We start from the raw sequence: 27,806 nt of genomic DNA, 5'->3' as shown, positions 1-27,806 counted from the left end.
CGTTGGGGCGAGAAGGGAGTGCATATGTGCATACACATACGGCTACGAATACATATGCTCACGCGTATATGCATCCGTATGTCCATACATACGTACGCAACTTTTTCTTTTTACAGTGCGAACAATTCAACTCTGCGCAGTCGATTCCCTCGATTTACTCCTTATGGGTGTTTTTATTATATTTTTTTTTGGCAAGTACGCTGGGTGCACATGGGAAGGTTTAGCCACGCGCATAAAGAGGCCTACATATGCATACAGAGGCTTACATACGCATACATAAGCATACATACGCATATATATGCGTATATACACATATGTTCACAAATATAGACGTAATGGTGCATCTGCCCAGAACAATTTGCATGTTTCCCCTTTTTGTTCACTTAAAATATCGAATTCCCTGCTTCTCTGCGTGCACAAATGTTTCTCCTTTGCAATTTTTTGTCACGTTGAAAATGGCAAATACAGACGGGTCGCTTGAGTAAAGAAGTTCGTTCGTGCAGTGGCCCTTGGGTTGGCTTCGTTCCACGTGGATTAGGTTTGTTGTCGCCTTTTAAACGGTTTAAAAATGTGCACAGCGTTTGACGCGCGAAATGCATAGGCAACATGCAGGCGTAGTACGTACATACACGCGTGCCTACGTCACCGCAGACAGATATACATCTTATGTTTTCCCTGCGCATGCGTTATGTGATGGCATATCTGCAAGGGAAAGTAAACGTTTAGCAAGACGAAATAAAACAACGTACACTTGGGACAAAATCCAAAAAAAAAAAATAAAAAATAAATAAGACGTAAAACAATCAGGATTGAAAATAAAGCTTGTGTTAATATGAAAAATGACGCTGATTTTCTTCTTAAAGCGGAAGCGAGTTATGCATAGCAGTTGTACGTCTGCAATTGCAGTTGTGCTTCTGGCTGAGTTATCCGCGGCAAGGAAAGGTTACTAACCTCGAGAGAGAGGCCTGTTCTCCTACATAAAAAATGTAGGCGCAATCATGCCTACCATGCGCATATGTACACATATGCTCATATCTGTATACACATAAAGGCACGTTAAATGGTACACAAAACAGACGCACGCCTGGCTTTTCCGCCTTCCAACCAATTGCAAACAAAGGAAACATTTAAAACAATAATCTTTTGGGAAGTACAAAATTTCGGATGATGAATAACTTCACACGTTCTGCGCTATAATTATGGCGTCTTTCAATTTTATGCTCGCCAAAGTATGTACCAACGTAAGCGTAAACCGGTTATGCAAATCGGTACGATGTTGGTTAATCAAATACGTATGGCATACAGCACGGCAATGTATACACTCATGGGCGCACAAAAAAAGGAAAATTGGCGCTTAACTGGTTAATTTCCATCACAATAATTGTGAGAAAGTTTTTGCATAAAGCATTTTAACGTATGCACGTGCGTGTTTTGGGAATGGATGTTATAATATCATATAGCATGTATAGGTTCGTTATAAAGGAAAATTGCACGGAGCAGTCGGTATATATTTTTGGTCATTTAAAGTTCATTCATTTGCATAATCAATTATTCGCAATTTTATTTGCTCGCAAATTTATATACTTGGAAGTTTGTTTATGATTTCTTTATATTTGGTTGCTACGTTGTAGCACTAAATCATAACGAGATGACGAATGGAACGCTTTTTTTGCGGGCGCACAGTTTTTTTCTTACAAAATTTGCAAACTCCATGTTGAAATGGAGCGTTCTTCTTTTTTCTTTCCAAATTCGCGATTGCAAAAGGGATTCAAATTTAAAAAATCATGCCATCGCATCATCAGTAGGGGCATATTATATATATCATCCACGTGGCTACGAATATTGGCTTGGCAAATATGCTTAAAATGGTATACATAAATATGTAATAAAAGTGCCCACAAATTTCCTCTATATATGTATTAATATATTAACGCGTGCGTAATTTTATGGCATATTTGACAAATTCCAACAAGCCCATGGTTCAAAATTTATTTGCACTCAGAAAACAGCATTTTCTGTTCAGTCATTTACGAATTTGTAAATTACGCTCTCTTCAGATATAAAGAAAAAAAAAGTAATAAAAGGAGAAAAAAAAAAATAAATGCACGAATGAGTTGAGTAATATATTCATGACGAACATTTTTTCCTTTTATCTTGGATTTTGATTATTTTCATTTTTTTTTCCATTTTTTTTTCCTTTTTTTTTCCTCATTTTTTTTCTATTTTTTCCCCCCCCCTTTTCATTTTTTTAATTTTTCCGCATTTTGCATGTAAAGAAAAAACGAACCTGTGATGAGGGGAAAGGGGGGAATCTTCAATTTAACTTCAGTATCATCGGCTTTACTTCTGTTATGGTCCTTTTATTTTTAAGGAAAAAATTAATTTTGTTGTAAACTCAGCTTATCAATTGGCGAGTGCAGAACAAGACAACCATAACAATTTATATAAGTGAAAGTTAATGAAGTATACATACATGTGCTGTACGAAAAAGTTCGCTCTTTTATTTAACCATTTCTCCAAAGTCTGCTTCATTTTTTAAAAAAATAACCCCCAGAGTCATTGGGCGGAACACGAAGCAGAACATTTATTTTCCTCGCCCCCCTCCTCAACATTTTTCAACAAGACAAATAAAGCGCTCATATCTGTTTTCGAATTCGTGAACATGTCTCTTCAAATTTCTGTCTTGTCTGTTTTTACTTTTTTGCATCACCGCTTGTTCATGTTAACGGATAAGTTTTCTTCATTTCATCGCAGCTTGGGCGTAAGCGGTATATCCCCCCAAACGTCCGACTGAATAAGGAAACGGCACAAATACCTTTTGTGGTTTTTTCCATATATCTTTTTTAAAAAAAAAAACTAACCTGACAGTGAGGCAAATGGCAAAAAAAAAAAAAAAAAAAAAAAGGAATTTTCTTCCCCCCTTGGTAGACATATTGCGCGCAAGCATATATGTCGCAAAACGAATTAATTCAAATATTTAGACGTAAGAATTTGTTAAAAATGGCAAAAGAAATGTTTACAAAGTCTCACACCTTCGAACAATTTCGCTACGTCCATTTTGAAATGCTTCTTCGCTCCCCCGTTTGTTTTCAATCCACATCGGGTTAACACGCCAGCAAGGCATAAATGCACAAATGAAAAAAATTTAAAGAGATGATGTAGCGGGTTTTAGCCAATTGATCAAACGTGTACATGGATAGATAGTCCCCCCATTTCGAGAAAACAAATTCACTGACTCGAGTGAAAAACTGAACATTAATTTTGCACGACAGAAATTGTTTTCCACCTTTTTGTATCACCTTTTTTGGGCCACCTTTTTCTACATTATGAATAATGCTCCAAATGATAAGAATAATTGTACGTAAATATTTTCCTCCCATTTGTGTATCCTCACATAATTCATTTTTTCAAAGTATGGCTAGCCATGTGAGTTATCCATAACGACTCTCTTCCCATCTGTATAGAAGTTGCGAAAAAGACGAAATGGTCCAGAGGTGGGAACATATCTACATGTTCGTGCGTATTTTCACGATGAGGGGCGTCTAATGAGCACAGCATGATGTTCCTCCTCCGTCTGGTTTTCCCAATAAGGTATAAGCTTTCTCTTCATTAACCAATGTATGCTGGTGTACCACTTTTGCATCGGTTTACTCCCACTAATTTAAAGAAAAATTAAAGTGCTCCCCTTTTTTGTAAAAAAAATTAAAATTGCACAAACAGCTCATCTATCTCGATAAGCGTGAGGGGATCGGAAGGAAATAAATAAACAATAAAGTAAAATAAAATGGCACGCTTGGAACATTCCCGTAATGCACTTTCAAGGAACGAGGGATGATCCCTATGTCCCTTGAGGGATGCACATGCAGGCATCCAATCATTTTGGGATTTTGTGATGTATGCATGTGTGCCCTTCCAACGTGGAAGAGAGCTCCATTTTGCGAATCTCTAACTATGAATCACCTGAACAAGTGCAATTCAAAAAAGGCCACTCTTCACATATAGAATATGCTGTCAAGTTACAATGGACAGGGAGAACAAAATGGAGTAATATTCTCCAACATAGAAGCAAGATCAGAAGGAACCAACTTATAAGAGCATAAAAAACGGCATGCCTCCTCAGGGGAGCATAAATACTGTACAGTTGTTTCTTAAAAAAGATTCTTGTACATTTTAGCAAGAGGAACCTTGCTTATGCAAATGCACAAAAGAACACACATGTACGTATTGAGCCCCGGGCAGTGCACCTTAGCGGACATGTTCTACCAAGCTTCGGCACAAGAAACTACTTCGTATTTGCTTGGTTCCAGCTGGCTCGTTCTTAAAGTGAGGAGAAATATTTTTTCATTTAGGGAGAAGTATAAATTGGAACGAAGTCGCCACGCCTTCTCCATTACCATCATTACTATGGCTTTCGTTTTTTTTTTCGATGGCACAACGTGAATAGGTAGCTAAATTACAGGCTCTTTTCCCTTTTAAGAGCTAAAAAAACGAGCTTTTTTTTTTTTTTTGTCATACATTTGTTAGAAAGTGAAATGAAAGCGATTCACAAACCGGGGGAAAATAATCCAAGACAGGGCAATACATATATTTAGGTGTATATAAACCCGTCTGTCATGTGTACGTTCCTGCACTTAATCCGTTAAGCATATTCAATTGGTGAACATATGCCTTATGGGGAACTCCCCAAAGTTACTTTTTCTGTGAAGGAATCTTTTACAACCTGGTGCACGTTTAATTAGGATTTAACCAAAAAAAATCCATTACCATCACAGCTGTAATAAAAAAAACAAACTGAAGGTTACAGCACTGAGGCGAGAAATTGTGGGCCGAGCCTGATGGGGCAACCTTTCTCACTTTATACGGACATTTGCGTGTTGAAAATGCAACATTTATGAAACTATGTAAATATTTTCAATAAGCATCTTGGGGGACGTTAAAAGTGTGATTTCTTGGGGTGAAATTCATTTTGTGATAAATGCTGGCAAAAATGTTACTGCATCTTATACCGGCAATTTGACCCTGATACATTGGGGGCAAACATTAATTTGCAATTATATCATGTGCATACATGCGCGCACAGAACGCATATGTATACACCTTCATGTGAAAAAAACTTGTCACAAGTGTTTCCTCCTTTTTTTCTTTTTTTACACACGGAAGACGTACCGCACAACTGTGCGTAGGTTGGGTGTGGCCCTCACCCATCTTTAAGTGTAACGCATAATTTGAAGCATACCGAATGGGCCTGATTGTTAAATGGGAAACTCAGCAAAAGGGGAATATATATATATGTTTCTTTTTTTGAAGAGCTTAGAAAAGATGTCCTAGCTTTAAAATTGTAATTTTAGCAACAAGGAAAGAATTACTTCCAATGCACCATGGTGCACATTCGCCTAGGAGAGGACAAATCTTTTTTTTTTTTTTGCCCACTAACCATTTTTGCAAAAAAAACAAATGAGCAGGTGTGTTGATTTCAAGGGGAGTAAACCAAATGGTACACGTGGACGGAAGTATACGCAGCCGTTTGCAACAACCTCACGACTTAGACGCGGGTGCGTAAAGGGATGCGCTTTGTGCGCACTGCATCCCTCCCCACAGGTCGGCAACGGCTAAGATGCAGCCCAAAATACTTTGTGCACAAATTCAGGAAGGTTCCTAGGAGGACTACCTTCTGCAGGGAAACGCTTTTCCCTCAAGGTGCCGCAACCATTTCGTACTACCTGAAGTTGTTAATCTTTCATCAGATGAATTTCATTCGAAGTATGGCTCGCGAATAAGCACACCTTTCAAGTATAGGTACTACTCACATGTTTGAGCCCCCTTTTTCCGTAAGACGCCCTCCTCGTAACCTCTTTTTTAAGTCTGCCTTTAAGTATCTTGTCATTTCTCCCTCTTATAAAATTGTGGTAAATGTTAAGTAACAATATGTTGGCAAATATGTAAGGCTCCACGATTATCCACCGCTCGGCCACCCCCCAAAAAAGGTAACCCTTTTGTAACATACATATATGCACAGTGAAGCAGAACGGCATGCTGCTGAGATGTCATAGGACTCTATGCAAAGTTACGCGAGGGAAGAAAATTGCCCAAATGCGTAGGTGGCACGTGTGCACGTCGACACTGCACGCTTGAAAAATTAAGCAAATGTGTACCCAGGCACCTTTTTTCCAGCATAAATCAAAGTGCCATGTTGTGCATACGTGCCAATTTATTGCTAATGCACAGTGGGGGAAAAAAAAAAATAATAAAATAAAATGAAAAAATAGAATAAAATAAAATACGGCATATATCACCTTAAAATATATGTAAGAAAAATGCATTTTTTTTTTTTTTCCTTTTTATCGTAAGAGAATTGCAAAAAAAAAAAAGATAACGTAAAAATTAAAAGAAAATATGTATGACCCTCAAAAAATTGCAAATAATTGGGAGGGGAAAAAAAATATACATATATGTAAGACCAATTTACCAATTTTTTTTTTCCTTAATAAAAATTAAACCTAAAATTAACAATTAATTAAAAACTGTTTACACAAATGGGAAGGTTTGAAACGTGTTAAAAAAAATATATATATTACATATATATTAAATTAAAATTAAAAATAAACATACATACAGCACAATAATTTTTTTCACATGTAATTAAATAACATTTTGTACACAAAATACGCATCATATGCAATTTTTCCACATGGCGCGTAATTATATACGTATGCGTGTATGCATTATGTATATCCCCTACTATTTTATACCCATAAGAATTACACTCGTGTAAGTTTATATACAAATGAGCAACAAAACATACATACCTGTGCGTGCTTCTTTGCGTGCACATGTAACAATAGAGATAATGCAAATTAAAGTCGTAATTAAAATCCCCTGAAAAGAGAAAAATAATTAACTCTTTTTAACTTTCAAAAAAAAAAGAAATAAAAAAAAAAAGAGAAGAGATAAAAAAAGGAAAAATTTTACGTATGCAAACAGTTTTTCATTTTGCCAATCCCTTTTTATTTCACAATTTTTTTTATAATAAAATCTAGCACTATTGGTATGTTTTTTTCTTTTTTTAAACATTAAAGAAAAAAATTAAGTGGCATTTTGTGTGCCGCGTTTGTATTTTTTTTTTTTTCTTTTTTTGTAAAATGAACTTAATTTATAAACTATATTTAAAAAAAAATTATAAGCGTAAAGCACTTAGGGTTTAATGTGAACACACGAAGTTATATTTTTTTTGGCGCTTTGCGATGAGCCAGAAGAGGTGGCATATACATACGTGCGTGTATTCATATATATGTAATGTATATATTGCATACATATGTATGCAGTACGAACACGCGCGTAATTCATGTACAATTGCGTTCTGCGTGTGTATACACATGTACCCGCCCACGCACTTGCGTACAAACGCGAATACGCACATGCGAAGGTACACTCACGCTTACGTACGTACATTCATCCATACGTACGCTTATAGATAGATAATGTACAAATGAATATGCATACTACGAGCAAAAGGGGAAAAAAAAAAGAGAGAAAGCGATTAAAAAAAACTAGAACGTGACAGATGACATATGCCAAATTAATCAATTAAGTAGCAATAATACCTGCATAAGCGAAAATCGTGTATGCATGAATACGTGTATTTTATGTTCATACATGTATTGCATGATTTATTCACGTTTTTTCGCACCTTTACATAAGCCTTCCCATCTTTATAGATATACGTCCCAGTTTATGTACACCTTGACCGTTTATATATTTTTTACCATTTATACCTACGCGTAAGCGTATTCCTGATGCATATAAATGAATTAAATATAAATTAAATACACTATGCTGTGAAAAAAAAAAAAAAAAAAAGAAATCGCAAGGCTTTTGTGAATACCCACAGCATTAAAAATATAGATATATTAAACTATAATTAAATGTTCATATATGCCTTAATGTATGCCTTAATTTACGCATTATCGTATGCATTATTGTATGCATTATCGTATGCATCTTTCCCCACCTACGCGCGCAGGCACCTAGGCATTTATGCGAGTTTCCTCTCGAGAGTAAACTGAAATATTTAGCGGTTTACCTACATGTGTACGTTTATATATGCCTACCAAAGTGGGCACATACACCTATATGTACACAGCATATGTGTGTGATTTTAGCGCCTCCTCCTACGAACCAGAAATTAAAATAAAAAAACACACACCAAAAAGGGTACCAAACATCATACCCTGGAAGGAAGGAGGAGGATGAGGGGAAAAAAAAAAAAAATTCGCACACGCCATTTATGTGTACCCTGTGTAAATATTCCATTCCTGTTATTTTTTTAAATATGTCATAACAAAACATCCTGTAGAGTATATACCCTGTGTGTATGCCAATATGAATGCGTGCGCGGATACTTATATATACCTACATATGCATATAACGTGTGCATACGCTCCACAGATATAGGTAGATAACCTCATCGCGTGTGTACACGCTTTACATGGCATACATCTCTAATTCAGACAGCTATTCCTTCTCCAGTGAAGCACCCGCTTCTATGTGCTCCCACACGTTTCTGCACAGCCAAGTACACGTCTGCAAAATTGAAGTTCTACCGCCTTCTCACTGCGTGTAATGTTATAGCCCCCATCACACCCGATTAGTTACTTATATATGTATGTACAACCCCTGGCACGCATGCCTGGCGAGCTTACCTCCTCCCCCTTTACCTGTATCTACGTGCCACCCTAACACATACATAGATGTATGTGTGTATACATGCGCTTTAGTTTTTATTTTTACTTCTCACCATGGAATTCTTGAGCAACATATATGACAAGGTCCTGTCCGGTTATGTGTCCACCGATGTGTTTAAATATAAGACGTGGCAAGAAGGCGTGCTAGGGAAAGAACGAAGCGGCTGCAATGGCGAAGGAAACGATAATGACACGGACACTGTGAAGAGGAAGCTAGAAGAAATTTTGGGGACCTTCGTGAAAAATGGAAAAATATCACACGCTCTGTGGGCCCAACACAAAATGTTCATAGGAGACGAAGGAATATATGTCCTAGGGGAAGTGATAACCATATGTCAAATTGTGAAGTTCGTGGACGCAGACGACCTGGTTGAAATAAACAGCAACGAAGAATTCAAGGCGAACATTTTGGAAGAGTTAAAAAGGAGGTTAAACATAAAAAGGAAAACGGAAATGTTGGAGGAGAAAATTATTACAAACATATCCATGTGTAACAGCAATTTTGATGAAGATGACGGGGATGATGACGCGAATGACGACTGGAATAAGGACGAGCATGGTGACGATCATGAGGGGGATGCAGATGGGGACCGTGGAGGTGGTGGTCGTGGCTTCGGCGAAGCGAGCAGGATGGACAAAAGGAGGAAGAAAAAGAAACGAGATAATCACAATGATAAGGACAATAACGATGATGAAAGTAGCTACAATGATAGCAGTTACAATGACAACATCTACAATGACAGCAGCTGTAACGACCATCAACGTGACGACAGCCAACATGATGACTGCAAGCTGGGAGACAAAAACGCCGTGTCCAATTTCGTCGAAATGCTATGCGCAGGAAAGACGAATAAATTTGGCTTTTGCGAATACGACCAAAAGTTCAATGACAGATGCAATCTAAAGAATAGTAAAAACGACCGCAAGTCGTCCAAGTCGTTAGAACACTGTATATTACCCTTTCGCGAAGATTATGAACACAAATATGTGTGCCTGGTACTGAACCATTCAGGGAAACGAGAAGCGAGGATATTACGATTTAGTAGGAACTGTGTAAGTACAAATAAATTACTGGACACGCTAAAAGGAACAGTTACCTTCTTAAATGAGCTACGATTTTTGTTTAAATTTTTTAGATCACAGGTGGTGTTAAAAGATAGGATTTATGGAGAATTCTGTGCATATATAAAATTCCATAGGAGTGATCCTAACTTTAGTGGCACGAAAGCCATGAATGAATTTTTTAATTCGCTAAATGATAGTGCACTGAAGCAGCTCTTCTTTGGCCTGAATGAACAGAATTTGAATTTGCTAGAAGAAGCAATATCCTATTGCCCCATCGCTACTTTTTCCTTCTTTAAAAATATTAAGCTTTTGAAAAAGATCAATGTGAATGCCACTAGGCGGACGTGGAAGGGTGTTTGCGGGTTGCAAAGGTTGTACAAAAATTTGAAGAAGGTGCGGGAAAAAATGGCGCTGGAAGATCCCCGATTCTTCCTCGAGGAGTACGACTCCTCCTGCGTTGGCAGCATCGGCAACATTGATGCCAATCGCAACGGTAACCGTAATGGTAATGGCAACCGCGATCAGGGAAACAACGATCAGGGAGACTACCATCAGAGAGACTACGATCAGGACAATCATCACAGCAACAGTCATACTTATCCCCCCTCCAGCGAGCACGTGCGACTGGCACACGCACAAGGTAATAATTCCGATCCCCGTGAAACGAATTTGCTGCATGCGAAAGAAAGAGAGTTAGCCTTTAGGAGCAGTAGTAGCAGTGTTCACGCCGGTGGAACGAGCGCCAGTGCCGTCGCGAGTTCGACCGCCTGCACGAGTACGTGTTCTATTGCGTACACCGTTAACAATTACAACCATAGTAGCGGTCACGTAAGCAGCGACCACGTGAACAGCGGCATCGTAGGCCTAGGCAACAAAAAAAATAAAAGCGATTTATTTAGCGATAAATCAGAAAATAAAGAATACAACCATCAAATGTATAGTAACTCATTAGATTTACACAGTGAAGAGAAAAAAACGAAAAATTTAGAAATTAACAAACTAAATGACACCTGTTTATATGTTACCTCAGATGAAGAGAGTCTTCAAATGGCCAAGAGTAACAACATCACGAGTGAGTTAAGCAGCGCGAACAGAACTATCGAAGAAAATAATAAAACGTTACTAGATCAAACCAATAAAATGTTCCTAGATGATAATTACAGAACAGTGGATGAAATGGGAAGACGTTTAAGTGAAAACAGATTATTGAGGGAGAATTCCCTGGATGATGTAAGAGCCAACATGATAAAATTATTTAAGACGTACGGAGGACAGTGTCGTATTGGGAAAGTGCAAGGAAGGTGTGAAGACGCAACGTTTCAAACGGATATACCTCCTGCGTTTGGTATATTCGATGGAGTAGGTTCGTGGAGTTTGGAAGGAATAGATGCTTCTAAATTTTCCATCGGGTTGTCACTTGCTTGCCAGAGGGAGGCAGAGAAATTATCGAAAAATTTAAACGACTATGCGAAGGTTTCCTACAATACAATAATCAGATCGAAGCTGTTGCTAAAAAATTCACTAGACAGCGTAAAGAAAGAGTATGCAGATGCGTATGGCAGCTCGACCGCCATCGTAGGGTTGATAGATGAATATACTGGGAAGTGTGGGATAGCCTCTTTAGGAGACAGCGTGTGTATGATTCTTCGAAGGGAGTTCCTTCCAGGGGATATAAATTTCGAAAGAGAAACTTACCCGAAATTTCCAGTGGAATCCTTTTTGTATTATAATAATAAAGGAAGGAACCCTTCCATAGTGCGTAAAATTATATGGAAGACGAGTGAACAGAAATGGGAGAACGGAGCCCCCTACCAGCTATCCAACTTACCTGATCGTAGTCAATGGAAAGATTTAGAAAATAGAGGCCTACACAGTTTTGTAAAGATTTTAGAAAAGGTAGATATTGATGGAGATCCACCCGAAGCAGCGGTCAGCCCTCCATCGGAAATTTTATGTATGCCCGGAGATTTGATCTTACTAATGAGTGATGGCGTGAGTGATAATCTCTTCGATGAAGAAATAGAAGCCTATTGTACCTTTGCCATCAGCCCAGAAGAAGCATGCGAGTTAGGAGACCCAAGTGCATTCACCCCTGCGCAGGACATAGCTTATTCCATTACGAACATAGCTAAGAGGAGAAGTGGGGACAAACTTCACTGCAAACCGTTTTTTCCATTTCTTGGCAAGTATAGAGAACCAAATAGAACCTACAAAGGCAACAAAGTAGATGATATTTCCTGTGTTGCCATATGGGTAGTCTGCGAAACGGAAGACAGTGTAAAAAATTTTGTTGCTAATCCGGATCAGCCATCCATACTGGAAACGGACAAGTACTACTCGAATAATTATTTCCAACATTTTAACAAAATAACGGACATTTGTACACCTACGAAGAAGTTTATTAAAGAGAAGAATCGCATAGAACGAGTCAATTTGCAACACATTAATATGGATTCTGGCAGTGGAAGCGGGGAGAGAGAGACCGCACATGGAAAATTTGGCCACTCCAATAGTTCCAATATGAATGCCCAGCTTTCTGCCAACTTTTTCGACTCCTCCGAGACGCCCATTAAGTTTAGCTTGTCCGATGATAACAAGTATCAGGACTTAAGCGACATAGTGTTGAAGGACGAGGATGACACTAGCAGCGGCGATGGGGACGATGACCGTGGTGATGCCGACAATGGCCACGGTGGTAACAGTCACGGTGACCGTAGCGACGATGAGAAGGTCACCCTTCCACCTGACAACCCCAACGCCATCGACTCGAACAAGCTGAGCGACGACATGGATTCCATGAAGACGCCAAACAGCAACAGCCTCAAGTCAAGATTCAAAGATCAAATTTTCAACCGGGATGACTTCGATCACACCCCGAGGCAAAGAATATCAGATGAACGCCTAGAAGAACATATAGAGAGAATAAATAACATGTACATTAAAACCCCCATTTTACATATTGATAAAAACTTCAAGACGAACAAAACAAGTGTAAAAAAAACCAAGGCGTCCAACAGGGGAAAAGTCATGAGCAATAAAAAAATGGAACAAGCAGACATGTCAAGTATGTTAAATTACGAGACACCCAAGAAGCAAATGATGATGAGAGGTGGAACCAAGGAGAAAGCGAGCCTAGTTACATCGATAAATGAAAAGGCAATTATGAATTCCTTTATAAATAATGAAACCCCCGTTAAGTCCAGTATCACGAAGGATACTTCATTGAAGGTAGATAAAAAAATTACAAAAAATAAAAGAAAGTCGGTGTTCAATTTTGATAAAAATGAATCCCCAACTAAAATTGGCTACTCTAAAAAGAGGAGTAAAAAATCTTAGTAAAAAAAAAAAAAAAAAAGAAAAAAATATCAACTCAAGATGTATGTTTAAAATGGAGGAGAATCACGAAAATGTTTTTTTTTTTTTTCTTCTTAATTTTATCAAGTATAACCAAGTGTGCACCTCCCCCATCTGTTGGGAAGCATGTGTATCATTTTTTTTTTTTGAAGTAAATATTTGCCACTATCGTGTAACATCTTGTATAATAGAAGAAGTAAAGCAAAACCAGACAGTCGCATGTGTGTAGGTGTGTGCACGTGTATGAAGTGTATGGCGTGTATGCACGTCTACGCGTACGTGTCTGTTAGCGTACGTTCCTACATCTATTTGTGCATGTTTTAGCCAATGTGTAGGTTCGTACCAACGCACGTAAGGGTAACCCTCACATTTGTGTTTTAAAAATTTGGCTATAAAATATGTGCGCCGTATATATATGCGCATTGTCCTAAGCGCATGTTTAAACATGTATGCGCTTACGAAGTGTACGTGTCGGCATATGCATATAGATGCGTGCGTACGTGCGTGTGATGAACAGACCTGCGCACAAAGGAGGGAGATGTACGACGCACGGGAACCTACCTCTACGCACGAAGGGATAGGTGGGTGTGTATAAATATGCCAACACGTTTGCACATGTATATATAGCGCACATATGTAACAGCATTTTTTTTTCTCTTTCATCTTTCCTCTTTTCTTTCTGTACCTCTGTTTTACCCCTTCCCCTCCTTGCGAAGCTGCCATCTTTATTAGGTTTTGTGAAGTATGTATATGTCTACAGGCATATACGTATTGGTAAAAAATTAAGTATGCAAATAATTTCCACATTTTTTTTCTTTTTCACCATTTTTCCCTTTTTTATGCTTTAAAATTTATTTTTTATTGTAAATTTTTTTAGAAATTTGATACATCCTCCACATGCTCGTCGTCATAAACTTTCAACCAGCCCATGTTTTCTATTTTTTTTTATGGGACTGTGCATGCGTGCTTATGATGTGCGTCTACGCCGGCACATGTGCGGATTTGCATACCTACACAGGTGGGCACAACTGCATCGCTACACAAGATCGCTAAACAACACATGCCCACAATACCAACACAACACCACCGCATACCACCACACACCTACACACACGCGCCCGCACACTGCGTGCTTCCCATTTTATTGTTATTAATTTTGCTTTTATATGATGTAATTTCGATATTTTTAAAAGTATAATAATTTAGACAACTATATGTAAAATTCCATTCACTTTTTTAATACCTTTTTTAAGTAAAACAAAGCACAGCAGACGTCTTCGTGTGCAAGTACCCTGCGCCGTTCTACAAAGAATAGGGACTTACATTTCGGGTGTAAACCGTCGGCTACGAAAAATACATTGAAGTGGGCAGCGCCAGCTCGGTTGCATAATTTTTCCTTATTTTCCCAATTAAAAAGGAAAAATTAGCACGCCATGTAGCCACTCTGTTTGGACTCTTCAATTCCAGTTCTCCCAGCTGCTGCCATTCTCCTCGACGTATCGCCTGATGAGAGATGCTTCTTTGGGTAAAAACATTTATTATTTTTTTTTTTTTCTGCTGCTTAGTCACACTTTTTACTAAATAAACGGTAATCAATTTTTCTTCTTAGTATACTAAATGTTAATCCGATTTATAGGATCAAAAAAAAAAAAAAGAAAAAGAAATTTAACCGGACGTAAATTCCAACGTGTGGGAAATTAGATAACTGCGCAACAAATTATTAAGGGGTCTAGAGGCGCTACAAAAATGGCGCACGCATTCCGCATGCGGAAAGAAAATGCGCGTTGGTATGTAAAGAAACAATTGAACTTTTAAAAAAAAAATTAAGAAAAAAGCTAATTATTCATTTTCAGAAGAAAATGGTAAAAAGAGCCACTCGGTCGCATTAACTTTCTTTTTCTTTTTTTTTTTGGAAAGGGAGGAAGGGGGTCAGGGTTTACGTCCCCAAAGATGCCTTCACAGTGGTAATTTAGTAGACCTTCTAATAACTCGTCTCTATTAACTCTCGATTTTTTCACCGTCTCTTTTTTTTTTTTTTTTTTCTTTTTCTTCTTTTTTAAATTCTTCCCGTTTTGATTTTCGTTTTCATTTTCATTAATGGGGTTCCACCCGGGCACTTTTTTTTCTGCGCTTTTATTCGCCAAAATTTTCAGAATGCTATTTGTGACCACCTCTTTTGCGCTTGCTGTATTGCTGTCGAGGGGATTCTCGCTTGCATAGGTCTTCGTGCTGGAGCTTACAATCCCGCTCCTGTTCTGCTCTTCCAGTATTTTCCCCTTCACCTGATATACGCAGTTTTCCTCCTGCCATGTGGGAAGGGACAAAGTGGGGGAAATTAACACGCAAGTGGATTTTATTATTCGCGCAAATGGTTATGCGTGGTTATGAGGTGGAAACCCCCCGGCGCCGCTACTCACCTGCGGCATGTAGTCCGTCCTTACGCGGATGGTTTTCCTAAACGTGCCGTCACTCCTCTGGGTGCCCTTAATAAATTTCTCATTAGTTTTTTCATTGAGTATATAAACATCCCCTAACGGAGTCACCACTTCCTTCAGATGATTTTCTTTATTGTCGTTATTTTCAAAAGAGTTGGGGCTCATCGCAAACTTATTCCCTGTGGTACTTCTGCTGTTCATATTTCTGTGTGTCCCTTTTATGTTTAAGACGTTGAAGTAAAATGCTAATTCCTTCGAAGGTGTAGCAGTGGAGTGGGCAAAAACACGGTGGTGTGCGTGTGTGTGTGGATTATACGTATATACATGCGTGACGAGCTCGTGTAATTTCCTTTCACGGGAAAAATTTCACTGGATGTGGGTCTCTCCAAAAAGATGGCAAGCGTGAAGATATCCGCATTGGTGCTTTATCGCATTTGTGAAATTTCTCGGATGGGTAGATTCTCAGATGCACTCTTCACGCGCGCAAATAATTTCATATAGAATGCATAAGAGGGAGGCAAATGGACCAAGTGCTGTTGCAGGATCGATCAACTTGTACATTTAAATCTTAAAAGGGGCATCAAAAAAAAGAAAAAAAAAAAAAAAACTCAATTCTTCAGCTGATATTTAGCAGGCTGAAGAGAAAATGGTTCGTATGCCAATTTGGGAAAACATTTTTGCAGTTTCTTCGCCAAATGCAGTACACAGAGTCGTTCCACTTGGGACGGTAAATTTACGCATTCACGCTGGTACATTCACAAAGGGTGTTTTCCTCCTATATGTTAAATGTGCCGGCCGGAAAAAAAAAAAAAATTTCCCATCCACTAAAACAATTGTGGATTTATGTTGCGTGAAAATTGTGTTAAACAATCGCCCATATATTATGCCGATAAGCACGTGACATATTCCATTCCAGCAGGAACGCAAAATGCGTTGCATCAAAAGGAGCAAATGAAATTACTCTGACTCACGGTTTGTTACATTCATTCGAAATGGTACGTTACTGGAAGGCAATTACAAATGTGTTTCTAAAATTGCCGTTTGGTTAATTCGTAAGGATAAACTGGCTTAACAGCCCACAGGGAAAAATACGTCCATCGGGATAAGCAGCTTAACTACGTAGAGAAAAAAGTTCAACATTTTCCGCATTAATTTCTATTCCTGCTTTTTAACCGCTTCTTTTATTATTTTACTATTTTATTATTCTTCTATGTTATTATTATAGTAATTTATTATTTTATGATTTTTTTTTTCAATTCCACCGCCAGCCCATGGGAACAAATTTTTTTGGCACAAAAAAAACTCTTCACTTGGGGCATGGCCAAGAAACGGCAGTCGTAACAGTCGACTTTGCTTTAACAACAACAAAAAAAAAAGTTCCCCTCTTGTTCTAGGCGTAACTAACCGTTCCTGATTTTTTATTTAAATTTTTCTCTTTCTCATATAACTACTTGTGCGTCGCCATTCCCCATCTGCATTTCTCGGGAGACCATAAACTCCCTACGCGAACGAAAAATAACTTTGCAGTTTTGTGTAAGAGATCCTCTTTTGAACTTCGCATGGGTGCGCGTTTCCATCTTTTAAAAAAAGTGCCCCCATATAAAGTTGCCTTTATATTTTTACAACACACACATGGAGGGGGTGGGAAAAAAAAAATGATGCGAAAAACGACAGCGCGATGAAATTCACGTAAAAACACTGATATGGAAAAAAAACAACAAAAAAAAGTGTTTTATTCCAAAAATTTACAGTATCATCGACATGTAAAAGAGAAATATAGAAGAAAATACATGTCAGATCATACACCAAACATCATTATGATATTCAAACAAGACAACAAAAGAAAAAAAAAAGGATTATAGTGAACAATAGAGCGGGTTTGTCATGCGTGCATCAATTGCTACGCAGAAAAAAACACAAGGGGGGCTTAAAGAGGGGACCACAGCATTCCTATCGTGGAAGTACCCCTCCCCCCCCCTTAGTAATAGTAAACGTACCCATAGTGGTTATCCCGCCTGAGGTGAATATATAAAAATTTCAAAGAAGAGAAGGGCTTCCCACAGCAGTAATATATTCTATGTGTTTTCACATGAACGAAATGTTTTTCCAGATTCTTCAAACTGGAAAACTGCTCATCACAGTATCCACATTTATTCGTATCTATCATATTTTGTAGCCACAGGGGTCGTTTTCTTGTCCTGGATGGGGCAAGCAAATGTCTGAAGGTGCAGTAATATCTGGGGATCGACTTGGTATCATCATGTTTGAAGTGCTTTAAATAGGTCAGCTTATTGTATATTTCCTTCTCAAGTTCTTTTACCTTTTTGTGCGGTTCATATGGCTGCAACGCGTCACTTGGTTTGCATTCATTGTATTTTCTACGTGCATAATTGTTCCTATTTTTCGTTATATAAAAAGAACTTTTATCATAAAAGTGGTGAGCACCTTTGCTTTTTTGTACGCCCCAAAATGGATAATCAGGTTTGCCATTTTTTTCATGTTCTTCTGCATTGATATAGGTTGCCTCTTCGTGGAAGCCTACCATTTGGCCGCTACCATTATTGTAAACCTTACGCGGATCTTCTGTGTAATATTTCGGGAAGCGCTTAGTCCAACTGTGGCTGTAATACGCGCTGTTCTTATCCATACAGTTGTTTTTTCCGGCTATCCGCACGGCCAAGTGATGGGAGTTACGGGGGGAGAAACTGTGTCCATTGACGAGGTTTTTTTTCACAGGCTGATTATAATGATTGTATTTCGCGTTGCAGTTGTTCCAGCGATGGTCCAGACAGGAGTCCCAATTTTCCCAATTGCCCCAGTGGTTATCCCACTTGTTTCCACACTTGCTACCCCCGTTTCTGTCCCACTTTCTGCCCCATTTGTTGCTCCATTTTTCCCCGCAACTGCGATAACCTTTAAGGTGACTTAGGCCGTGTTCGTCCCGCGCCAACCTCGCCTTGGCCTTCCTGCTGTGCCTATATTTCGGACCATAGTACTGTACCGTGTTATTTTGTATGTATATGTTAACCGTGTTCGTTTTGTGGGTGCAATGATTGCTCGGTTGGTAGCCCGCGTTGCAGTCGATGGGATTCTCCCCTTCATTAGTGACGTTCTCGAGAAGGTGCCCATTTGTGCATTCCTCCCCATCGACCACATCATCGGCGGGGTGGCAATCCGAATGGGAGGGAGATAGTTCCGTTATACACCAGTCCCCCTCCTTCTTACTGGGCGCCAAATCTGTTTCATGCGTTTTGGCGGCGTGTAAAGGTCGTCCACTTGTGGTACCATTTCCCGGCCCATTTGTGTGCCCCTCCCCGCTCCACCAATTAGCCGTTTCCTCGTCGCTAGCGCTCATTCGATGCAATTCTTCGTTGTCTAAGTCTTCCTCGCTGAGAGAATGCATGGTGAAGGACTTTAACATATAGCATTCCCTCTTTCTACTTAGCGTGTCGCACCATTCGAGATATTCTCTGCTATTCCCCTTAGTGCTACCATAACATAGGGAAGACTTTTCTCCTGAATTAAATTTGCCAAATGTATCGTTATTCGGGGTAACGACGTTGTTTTCTATCCCTAGGGAGAGTGTTAACTCCTGTTCGTAACTAACACGGTTATCATTGAGATTTTGTTTTTTTTCCTTGGTCTTATTCGCCCCGTGGTTATTAGCATCGAGTTCTGTGCTCACTTTGGAATTACCTACGTTTAACTTTCCCTCCTCTTCAATTTTTCTCGTATGGTCACACAGTATATGATGAGGTGAACTTTTTTCTTCCTTTACGCGTCCTTTCTTTACACCATAATCGATGCAGTTTTTTTCCCCCTTTCGGTTGTCACTCCCCTTTGGGTAAATTTCTCCCGCTTCTTTCCCCTGAACTTTGGGGTGCTCTCCACTATGATCATTTCCACATGGTGAATCTTTCCCAGTTGGTGAATTTGCTCCTCCTTCGCTTGGAAATCCTTTCGAATTTTCGGTGACTTTGTCACGAGGACGTTTGTTAAAAAGGCCAAATATTTTCAAGACCCTTTTGTTGTCCTTATCTGCCTCATTGGAGAGAACTGCCTTATTAACTGCCTTACTTAATGGGGTAACATCGAACGCATTTTCGTAAAGGCTATTCCTAATGTGTGCATTTTCCTTTTGTAACTGTTTGCCTTCCTCTGGTTGAAGCTTTATGTGAGTTGATTCAATCGGGTTGACTTGCACTTTCTTCTCCTCAGGGAAGTCTATCGAATTATGATCCACCTGCCCCTCCCCATTCGTTGCGCTGCTTCTTACTTTCGTTGTGCCCATTTTTGCCTTTTCACTGCCCAAACTATGGGATCCTCCACGGGTGCGAGAAAACAGGTCCTTGCATTTCACCCCTTGCAAAAATGATTTATCGTTTTTATTGAAAAGGTCTATTTTTTCCTTTACAGTTAAATCATAACTGTTGCACAAAACCGTTTTCTGTAGTACATCATTTGTGTAATTAAAAAAACTATTCGTTGAGAATAAGTCATATATCTCCTCTTCCTTCAAATTGCTCTTGCACAGTTTGTAGTTGACTCCGCTTAGCAACCGGAAATCGATGGTCACTAGCCCCTTCAATCCTATGATGCATATCTTCACATTGTCTTTCGAAAAAATATAATTGTTTTGCTTCCCAGGGTTCTCTTTCCAGTTGTGCTTCTTCGCGTTTTGTCTGATGTCATTCAAATTTAGCCACGCATCCTTTTCTTCATTCAGAAGCGCGCTAACTACGTTGGTCATTTTGTATGTACAAAAATTGTTCTATCACAGGGTGCCCCCTCGGGGGACATACGTAACAAGTTCTCAAGAGGGGGGAAAAGTCACAAATAGGGAAATAATAAATGCATGCAGGGATATATTGCTTTTTTTTTTCTTTTTTGTTGCTTGTCTTTTCAAGTGTATATATAAAAATGTTCACCATTCGTTTATGTAAAAATGTGCTTCCTATCATTTGGGCTACCTTCCATATGTTAATCGAATCGAGGAAAAATTGCCCCCACGCAATTGTGCAGTGTGTTCTTTTGATTCCTTCTCGGTTAGGTTAAAATTACGAGCAAAGATGCGCCAATGACAATTAATGGCGGAAATGCCTTCGCGGAGAGGCCATATATAAACTGCGCTTATTTGCTGTGATGAATGGCTCTCGAATTTGGGGAGGGGGTGGGAATAAAAAAAAAAGGAGGTTAGAACTGCTAACAAAGTGGTTGCAAAAAAGGGTATTGTGTCGGTTGTCTGTTATCCCACCTGTCCATTCGTCTTTTTTCTTTTTCTTTTTTTTTTTCTCTTCGGATGATTTTCCACTGGCAACAATGCGTGGAATTGCTAAACTAATGCTTCAAATTGGGAAGAATTAGAAAAAAAAAAAGAAAAGGTCAAACCAGGGGATCGCAAAAATCTGCACATATTTTACATATGCAATTTACATGTGCAAAATTATACATGCAGAACGCAAACCATGCGGGCGCAGTGACACCTTTTCAGCTTGGCCCACGGGTGTTATAGAACAAAAGAGGAACTACAAAAAAGGAAAAATAAAAAAAGAAACGCAAGCCAACGTTGAAACATTTGTAATCAGATCGTGGTATACTATTTGTGCGGCAACAAAAAAAAAAAAATAGCGTGGCGGAATAGTGGTGCTAATTTAAGGACAGTGCGACAGCCAGGCTAAAGCTTCCCCACCTACCTCATAGAAAAAAAAGAAAAAAAAAGAAAAGTGCAATAATTCTGCGCTCAAAGGAACAAACGTACAAAAGCGGTCTTTTCTATTAAGAGTACATCATCTGATAAGATGATGCGAAGCAACGCAGTTGGCTTCTACGCAGTGAAAATTTACCGCAATACTGTACCCCTCCACAAGGCAACAAAAAAAAGAAAGCAAAGGAGCTTGGCACCAAATTAGTTGATCCAGATTTGCATGACAATCTTGACAATTCTGGGTGATAAAACTGGCCGGAACGTAGGCAACACGGCAAAGTAGAATTTTACAATTATTTCCGCTTCTTTTTTTTCAATTTCGCAACAGCCCTGCGAAGTTAAAGGCGAAACGACTGAGTGCAAATCCTTTAGGAAAAGGAAGGCATTTTTTTCTGTTTTTTCCTTCCTTTTCACTTCATTTTGATCACATCAACGTAAGATGAGGTTTTCTTGAAAATAATTCCCTCCCTCTGTTCTGCGCCCTTCCAATTTAAGCAGACTTCTTTTTACTCGGCAGAAAAAAACTACGCAAAGAGCAGTTCAAAGAGAAGCGCGGACATCAGTGCGAACGACAGCGAGAGCAGAGAAGAGCTGAAGCAAAGCATAGAAGGAGCACGCAACGGAGCCGCTCCAACCAAATCGTCCCTTGTCCCACATCACATCGGTGCATTACGCCGGTATATCACATCTGTGCTCCATCACCCCCTGCCAGCAAAATGTCGGTGCTTCCAACGACTCCATCATATAACAAAGAAAACAAGTTCATGACAGACATCAAGAAATTTATGAACCAAAAGATTCGCGTCAAGTTCGATGGCGGAAGAGAAGGTTAGCACCCAATGGGGTGGAAAAAAATACACACCCCGGTGCATACATACGTATGTGCTGGTGTCCATAAAACAGAGAAACCGCTCCACTTCATACCTACACTGACACATATATAATTGTTTGAGGCAGTCACGGCGACTCATCTCATAATTCTCCCGCTTTTCTGTTCCACGCAGTTGTTGGCAATTTAATTGGCCACGATGCCATCTTCAACTTAGTGCTGGACAAAACTGAGGAATATATAAGGGGTAGAACGGGATAAATAGTTTCCAAAAAAAAAAAAAGAAAAAAAAAAAAAAAGCAAAGAAAAGAAAAGTAAAATAAAGAAAAATAAAGCAAAACAAAGCAAAAACATAGCATGGCAAATGCGCCTACACATGGCTCACTTCTCTACCTTTTTCAGACCCGAATGACAGCTTCGTCATAACGGAGAAAACGAGGAGCATCGGTTTAGTCGTCGCCAGGGGGACATCGGTACTGTCGTTTTTCTGGCCCGTGTGTTCGTGCTGAGAGGAGTTTCCCACGCGGTGTAAATTTGACTTCCCCGTCAGACTGTCTCCTTTTATTGTGTCTCATTCCATTGCGTCAAGTTTCCCACTTTTCCTCTTCACTTTGCGCCCCCCTTTTTTGGCAGATCGCGCTAATAACGCCAGTAGACGGCACGCAAGAAATCGCCAACCCATTCATAACGGAAGAGAAGTGAAGCCCAATTGTGCATAGGACCGCAACCCTCCTGGAGAACCCCAAGCCTTTTAACCCCGCACATCACGTAGCTTTTTTAATTTTTTTGCACTTGCTTATGTAAACCTCAAAAACGAAAAGTCCCCCCGAGTGTGGTGGTACCATTTTGAATAGAATTTTTTTTAAAAGTAGGAAAATGCGCGCCATGTGTGCACGAAAGAGAATTGTGTGATTAACCTCCGTGCCACGGAGGTAAAAAGAAAAAAAAAAAAAAAAACACATCTTCATCCCTTTGACACGAACAAAAGGGGTGTCAGTGGTACAGAGATGAGAAAATATTGGAATACGAAATCTGCATCGGCATCGCGTAGACATAAGTGGGTATGCAAGCATCATATACTGATACGCACGCATGGAGAGACAGATATATGGTTGTCATCAGTGCAGGGAACTAGTTAAAATGAGGAGAAAGGAAAAAAAAAAAAAAAAATAAAGAAATAAATGAATAAAAGTATAAAAAAATACAAATATCACTGGCGAAAACGCGGGCAACTTATCTTGGGGCACCCTTCTATCAGACACAAACGTACACGGATAAAACGTGGGCACTTGTGCAGGGCGGTATCAATCACAGCCGCGATGTTCCTGTGCGGGGATAACACAAGACAGGAATTTTAAAGCGTGCTGCTTCTCATTTAATTATGCAAGAAAAGGCTTGACATGAGTGAAAAGGTTTATATGTCATATGGGGGGCACCCTTTGTCATGGTGGGTAGGGTACTGTACAGTGTGTTGAAGAGGGGAAGGGAGAGAGCCTGCTGCTCTTTTCATTTTAAAGCAAGAAATGGGTCGCTCTTGGGGGGGATCCCAAAATACGCTGCCCTGGAGTTACGCGGTTTCATCCACAGCTCCTTCATCTCTTCCTCGCCGCGTCCTTATCTCTTCCTCACCACTTGCGCACCTCCCTCACGGGTGTATATTAATGTTGTGGCGGCGAAAGGAGCTCCTGTAGCCAAAGGACATGTTGCACTTGGAGCAGAAAAAGCGCTTCACCCGATGATGGAAATTTATTATGTGCTCCTTCAAGCTGAATTCAGAAGAAAATTCCCTGCCACAGTTGTTCATGGTACATTTGTAGTTCTGAATGATATTCAAATGGACTCTCCGTACATGCTTGTTGTAACCATTGACATGTAAATATATTTTGTTGCACTGCAGGCAGACGTACTTCTTCTTGAAGCAGGTCTTCTTGTGTTGTATGAACTCTTTATAAATGAGAAATTTGTGGGCACACACGGGACATGAATAGAAGAGGTTACATCTGTGCTTATTCAAATGATACTTCATTTTGGCGATGGTAGAATAGGAGTAGGAGCAATTTTCATATGGACATTTGTAGTGCCTTACCTTGTGCGCTCTTAATTCTTTGGGAGTGTCAAAGGTAGACTGACAAATGGAACAAGTGTATTTTATTTTGTCTTTATTATCTTTATGGGATAAGATATGATTCTTCAAATGATCCGAGCGCTTGTACGTTTTTATGCAAAGGTGACATTTGTATGGTCTTGATTCTGAATGCACACTCATCAGGTGTCTTTTCATTAATTTTTTATTTGCAAAAACCATACTGCACACGTGGCACGTTCGAATTTCGACAGAAATGCTACCTGGGGTGGAGTTCTCCCTCTTCACTTCCCACGGTTGTTCCGCGTTCGCCTGCTGCTCGTGAGCTTCAATTTGTCGCCTGTCCTTTTCGACTTGACGCTTGTCCATTTCTTCCCGCTCCGCGCAGAGCTCAGTACCCGCCTGTTCCGGGGCAGTATCGCCTCTCCATGTGCCGCTCTCGCTAACAACAGTGTGGCTCTCCCTCTGTTCATGCTCTTCACCGCTTTGGATTGTCTCACCACTCGCGTCGTTTTCCCCTCCGTGCGAATGGCCCTCCCCATGATTACCTACCTCGTCTACCGCGCCTTCCAGCTGATGATCATGGAAATCCTCATCTGACGCAGATGCACCTACCGCTGACACACCACGCCTTCGCCTACTCATCGCCCTCTCCGCGACATCCTTACGCATGGAGCACTTCATATGCTTCAACGTGCAATTTTTTAACTGTCTGGACGTTTGGAAAAACATTTGACAGATGGAACACTGGAACTTCTTGGGCTGTTTATTTAGGTTGTGATTTAGCCGATGCAATTTCAAGTGGTCCGCTCTTTTATACCGCTTGAGACAAATTTCGCACTCGAATGGCCTTTCTTCAGAGTGGACGCTCATCATATGTCTTTTCATTAATTTTCTGTTTTTAAAAACGGTCTTGCATACGTTGCATGTCCTTGTTTCATTTTCTGTTAGGTTGGCTGGGTCGAGTGGTTCTTTCTTCACAGTGATTACTTTTCTCTCGGTAACTTTGTTGGTCCCCATCAGCCTCTCGGATCGTCTCATCCTGCGGGTCAGGTACCTGCAACCAGTGTCCTCACCAACCTTCCTATTGCCACCATCCCTGTTTTCATATGTTTGCAAATTTTCATTGCCCTCACCTGATTTTCCTTCACCGGGCATATGCTCATCATTGACGTCATCGCCTTCCCCCACGACATCTTTCAACTGAGCGGTGCTAATCATTTGGGCACCGTCCTCTTGTAGTTGTTCCGTCGAGTAAAGCGGCTCATCTGTGGGTCCTTCATTGGGATCATTCGATTCGCTCTCTTCCTTCTGCTCACCCTCGTCACTTTCGCTTGTCTCTCCATTCTTCTCGCTGTCGTCGTCACTATCACTTTTCCTGTCTTGACTCTCCCATTCACTGTCCGAGTTGCCTTCCCCTTCATTAGTGTTACCTCTCTTGGAAGAAAAAAAGAAAAATCTCGAAAATCTGCTCGACATATTTTCATAAAACATGTTTCTCCTTTTACTTTGCACGTTGGTACGTGTTTGGGAGCTGCTGTTTTCTCTAGCCCTGCCTCTCGTTTTGCTGCTAGCCATTTGGACAACTGTTTTGGGACACTGACTGGCGTCTCCGCTCTGAGACACATTCAGTGGTGTACTTTGCGTCAAGACTGGCGACGCCTCATGTTGCTCCCCCTCCTTAGGCTGTTGCCTTTCGGTAGGCTCCTCTCCCTCCTTAGGTTGCTCCCCATCGTTAGGTTGCTTCCCATCGTTAGGTTGCTCCCCATCGTTAGGTTGCTCCCCATCGTTAGGTTGCTCCCCATCGTTAGGTTGCTCCCCCTCGATCTCCTTATTCATCTGCGGGATTTCCCTGGGCTCCGTCTTTATGGGCATCCCGCTCACCTCCATCTCCATCTTTATGTTAATTGTTCCAAAATTTTCCTTCTGCTTATTCGTTTTTCTCGCGTTAGTGTCTGCTGATATTCCCGCTTCCCTAATGCCATCCTCGCAGTTTTCCCGTTTGACTCTAACCATTATTGCTGGTGAATTAACTTCACTGTTCTCTTCTGGCACTTCCACTTTTATTGGACAGTTTTTGCGAACTTCTTTTTCCTTCCTTTCTCTTGGCCCAGCTTCATTTATTTCTTGGTTGACGGCACCTACAGGTTTCTTAATCGTACCTAGGCGCTTGGTAATTGTATCTTTGTGTTTGGAAAATGGACCCGTGGGTCTGATAACAGAACCCGTCGTATTGGAAACTAAACGTAGTGATGCGCTCTCCCTGTGTTTGGTCCCCATCGGATTGTCCTCCTCCACCTCCTGCTCCTCCTGACGTACGACGGGGAAACGCCTTTTCTCCATCGCAGCGCCATTGCACTCTTCTAAATTTTCCTTCTCCATCTGACTTCCGCTTATCGGTGCATGATCCAAATCATCGAAGGATTTCAGAACATTCCTATTTTCACTGTCGCTGTCATGTGTTTCTTTATCTTCCCCCAATCCTTTCTCTTTTTCTTCATTCACATTTATTTTTTCTTCTGGTACTGATATGTTACCTTTCTTGTAAGGCGTCTTATTCGGTTTCTTCCCTTTGGCTGGAATGTGCTTATTGACTAGTCCCTCCGCTTCGTCTTCGTTACCTTTGAACGTACTTACGAGATTCCTCTTATCGACGGTTTGGTAAGGCGTAAAAAATTGTATTCCCTTTTCCAGTTCTGTTACATATCGTTGTCCATCCGTAGGTTGGGCCTCTCCCCCGCTATGGCCATCGTCATTGTTGCTGTTTTGTTGCTGGCCCAATCTACCACCATGGAATGAATGGTCATTCTGCTCGTCATTGCATGTGTAATTATAATCACCGTCTAATTTTTTACTTAGTGCCTCCTGATTTTTACTATCACTGCACTTATTCCCCTCTTTGGCCTTTTCATGTGCGCCATTAAGCATGTCAAGAACTCCCTTAAAATCGTTGGCGTCATGAGTCGGGAAAATCTTCGGTGTGTTGTTAAAATATTCTTCCCCTTCTACTTCATCTTTCTTTTCCCATTTCGTTTCTACTTCCAGTTCCTCTTCCTCTTCTTCCTCCAAGGTTCCCTCCTCTTCCAGGGCACAGTTCAACCCCATGTCATCTGGGCACAGTAACATGTTCCCCTGGAGCATACTTGTATAGACATTTCCATCCAACTCGTTCGCATACCCTTCTGCTTGATCTTTTTTTTTTTTCTTTTCATTCTGTATAAAATTTTTATAGCTCTTTTTCATGTTCCTCGTTAGGATCAAGGAAGTTTCGACATTTTCGAAGTAGGTGCCGTAGATTTTATCAATTTGGTATTTCCCCTCCACTTGGCTACTCTCGCTTTTGTCGGCGTTCGAGAAATCCTCGTCCCACTCTGCGCTGCGGTTCCCATCTTTGGTCACTTGGATGTTGGCCAAAACGTCTTCCTCATCATCATCATGATCCTCTTCCTGCTGCATCTGCTGCTTGGGGATCTTTCCCTTGGTCACCCCACCGGCGATGCCGCCTTTACTCAGGTAGACATTTAGGTAATTCTCGAAAAAGTCAAAATCGTATTTGTTTTTAAAGTGGTCTTTACTTTGTTCTCCGTGCGACGCT

General features: G+C 40.3%; 5 protein-coding genes across 5 annotated transcripts in view; 2 read left to right on the top strand and 3 right to left on the bottom strand.

The window, feature by feature from the left end:
- Window positions 1-8,795: 8,795 nt before the first annotated feature.
- On the top strand, window positions 8,796-13,142 carry C922_03182 (hypothetical protein; the record flags this gene model as incomplete). The annotated part of the gene is made up of 1 exon (XM_008818774.1): window positions 8,796-13,142. The coding sequence occupies one exon, from the start codon at window positions 8,796-8,798 to the stop codon at window positions 13,140-13,142; it is 4,347 nt and encodes a 1,448-aa protein (XP_008816996.1).
- Window positions 13,143-14,995: 1,853 nt separating this feature from the next.
- On the bottom strand, window positions 14,996-15,796 carry C922_03181 (hypothetical protein; the record flags this gene model as incomplete). The annotated part of the gene is made up of 2 exons (XM_008818773.1): window positions 14,996-15,463; window positions 15,578-15,796. The coding sequence occupies 2 exons, from the start codon at window positions 15,794-15,796 to the stop codon at window positions 14,996-14,998; spliced, it is 687 nt and encodes a 228-aa protein (XP_008816995.1).
- Window positions 15,797-17,573: 1,777 nt separating this feature from the next.
- C922_03180 (hypothetical protein) lies at window positions 17,574-20,345 on the bottom strand (the record flags this gene model as incomplete). Its single annotated transcript, XM_008818772.1, has 1 exon — window positions 17,574-20,345. The coding sequence occupies one exon, from the start codon at window positions 20,343-20,345 to the stop codon at window positions 17,574-17,576; it is 2,772 nt and encodes a 923-aa protein (XP_008816994.1).
- A 1,670-nt stretch (window positions 20,346-22,015) lies between these two features.
- Window positions 22,016-22,830, top strand: C922_03179 (hypothetical protein; the record flags this gene model as incomplete). Its single annotated transcript, XM_008818771.1, has 4 exons — window positions 22,016-22,127; window positions 22,304-22,375; window positions 22,531-22,601; window positions 22,762-22,830. 4 exons carry the CDS (start codon window positions 22,016-22,018, stop codon window positions 22,828-22,830), a joined length of 324 nt encoding a protein of 107 aa, XP_008816993.1.
- Window positions 22,831-23,773: 943 nt separating this feature from the next.
- C922_03178 (hypothetical protein) overlaps window positions 23,774-27,806 on the bottom strand; it is a gene marked incomplete at both ends in the record, with an annotated part of 5,456 nt that continues 1,423 nt past the window's right edge. Inside the window, one exon of the mRNA XM_008818770.1 lies at window positions 23,774-27,804. Within this exon, the coding sequence (XP_008816992.1) occupies window positions 23,774-27,804 (4,031 nt within the window). The remainder of the gene's footprint in view (window positions 27,805-27,806) is intronic.

This window comes from Plasmodium inui (genome assembly GCF_000524495.1).
Source record: "Plasmodium inui San Antonio 1 unplaced genomic scaffold supercont1.12, whole genome shotgun sequence".
NCBI classification, from domain to species: Eukaryota; Apicomplexa; class Aconoidasida; order Haemosporida; family Plasmodiidae; genus Plasmodium; species Plasmodium inui.
This window is presented reverse-complemented; position numbering and strand designations above follow the sequence as displayed.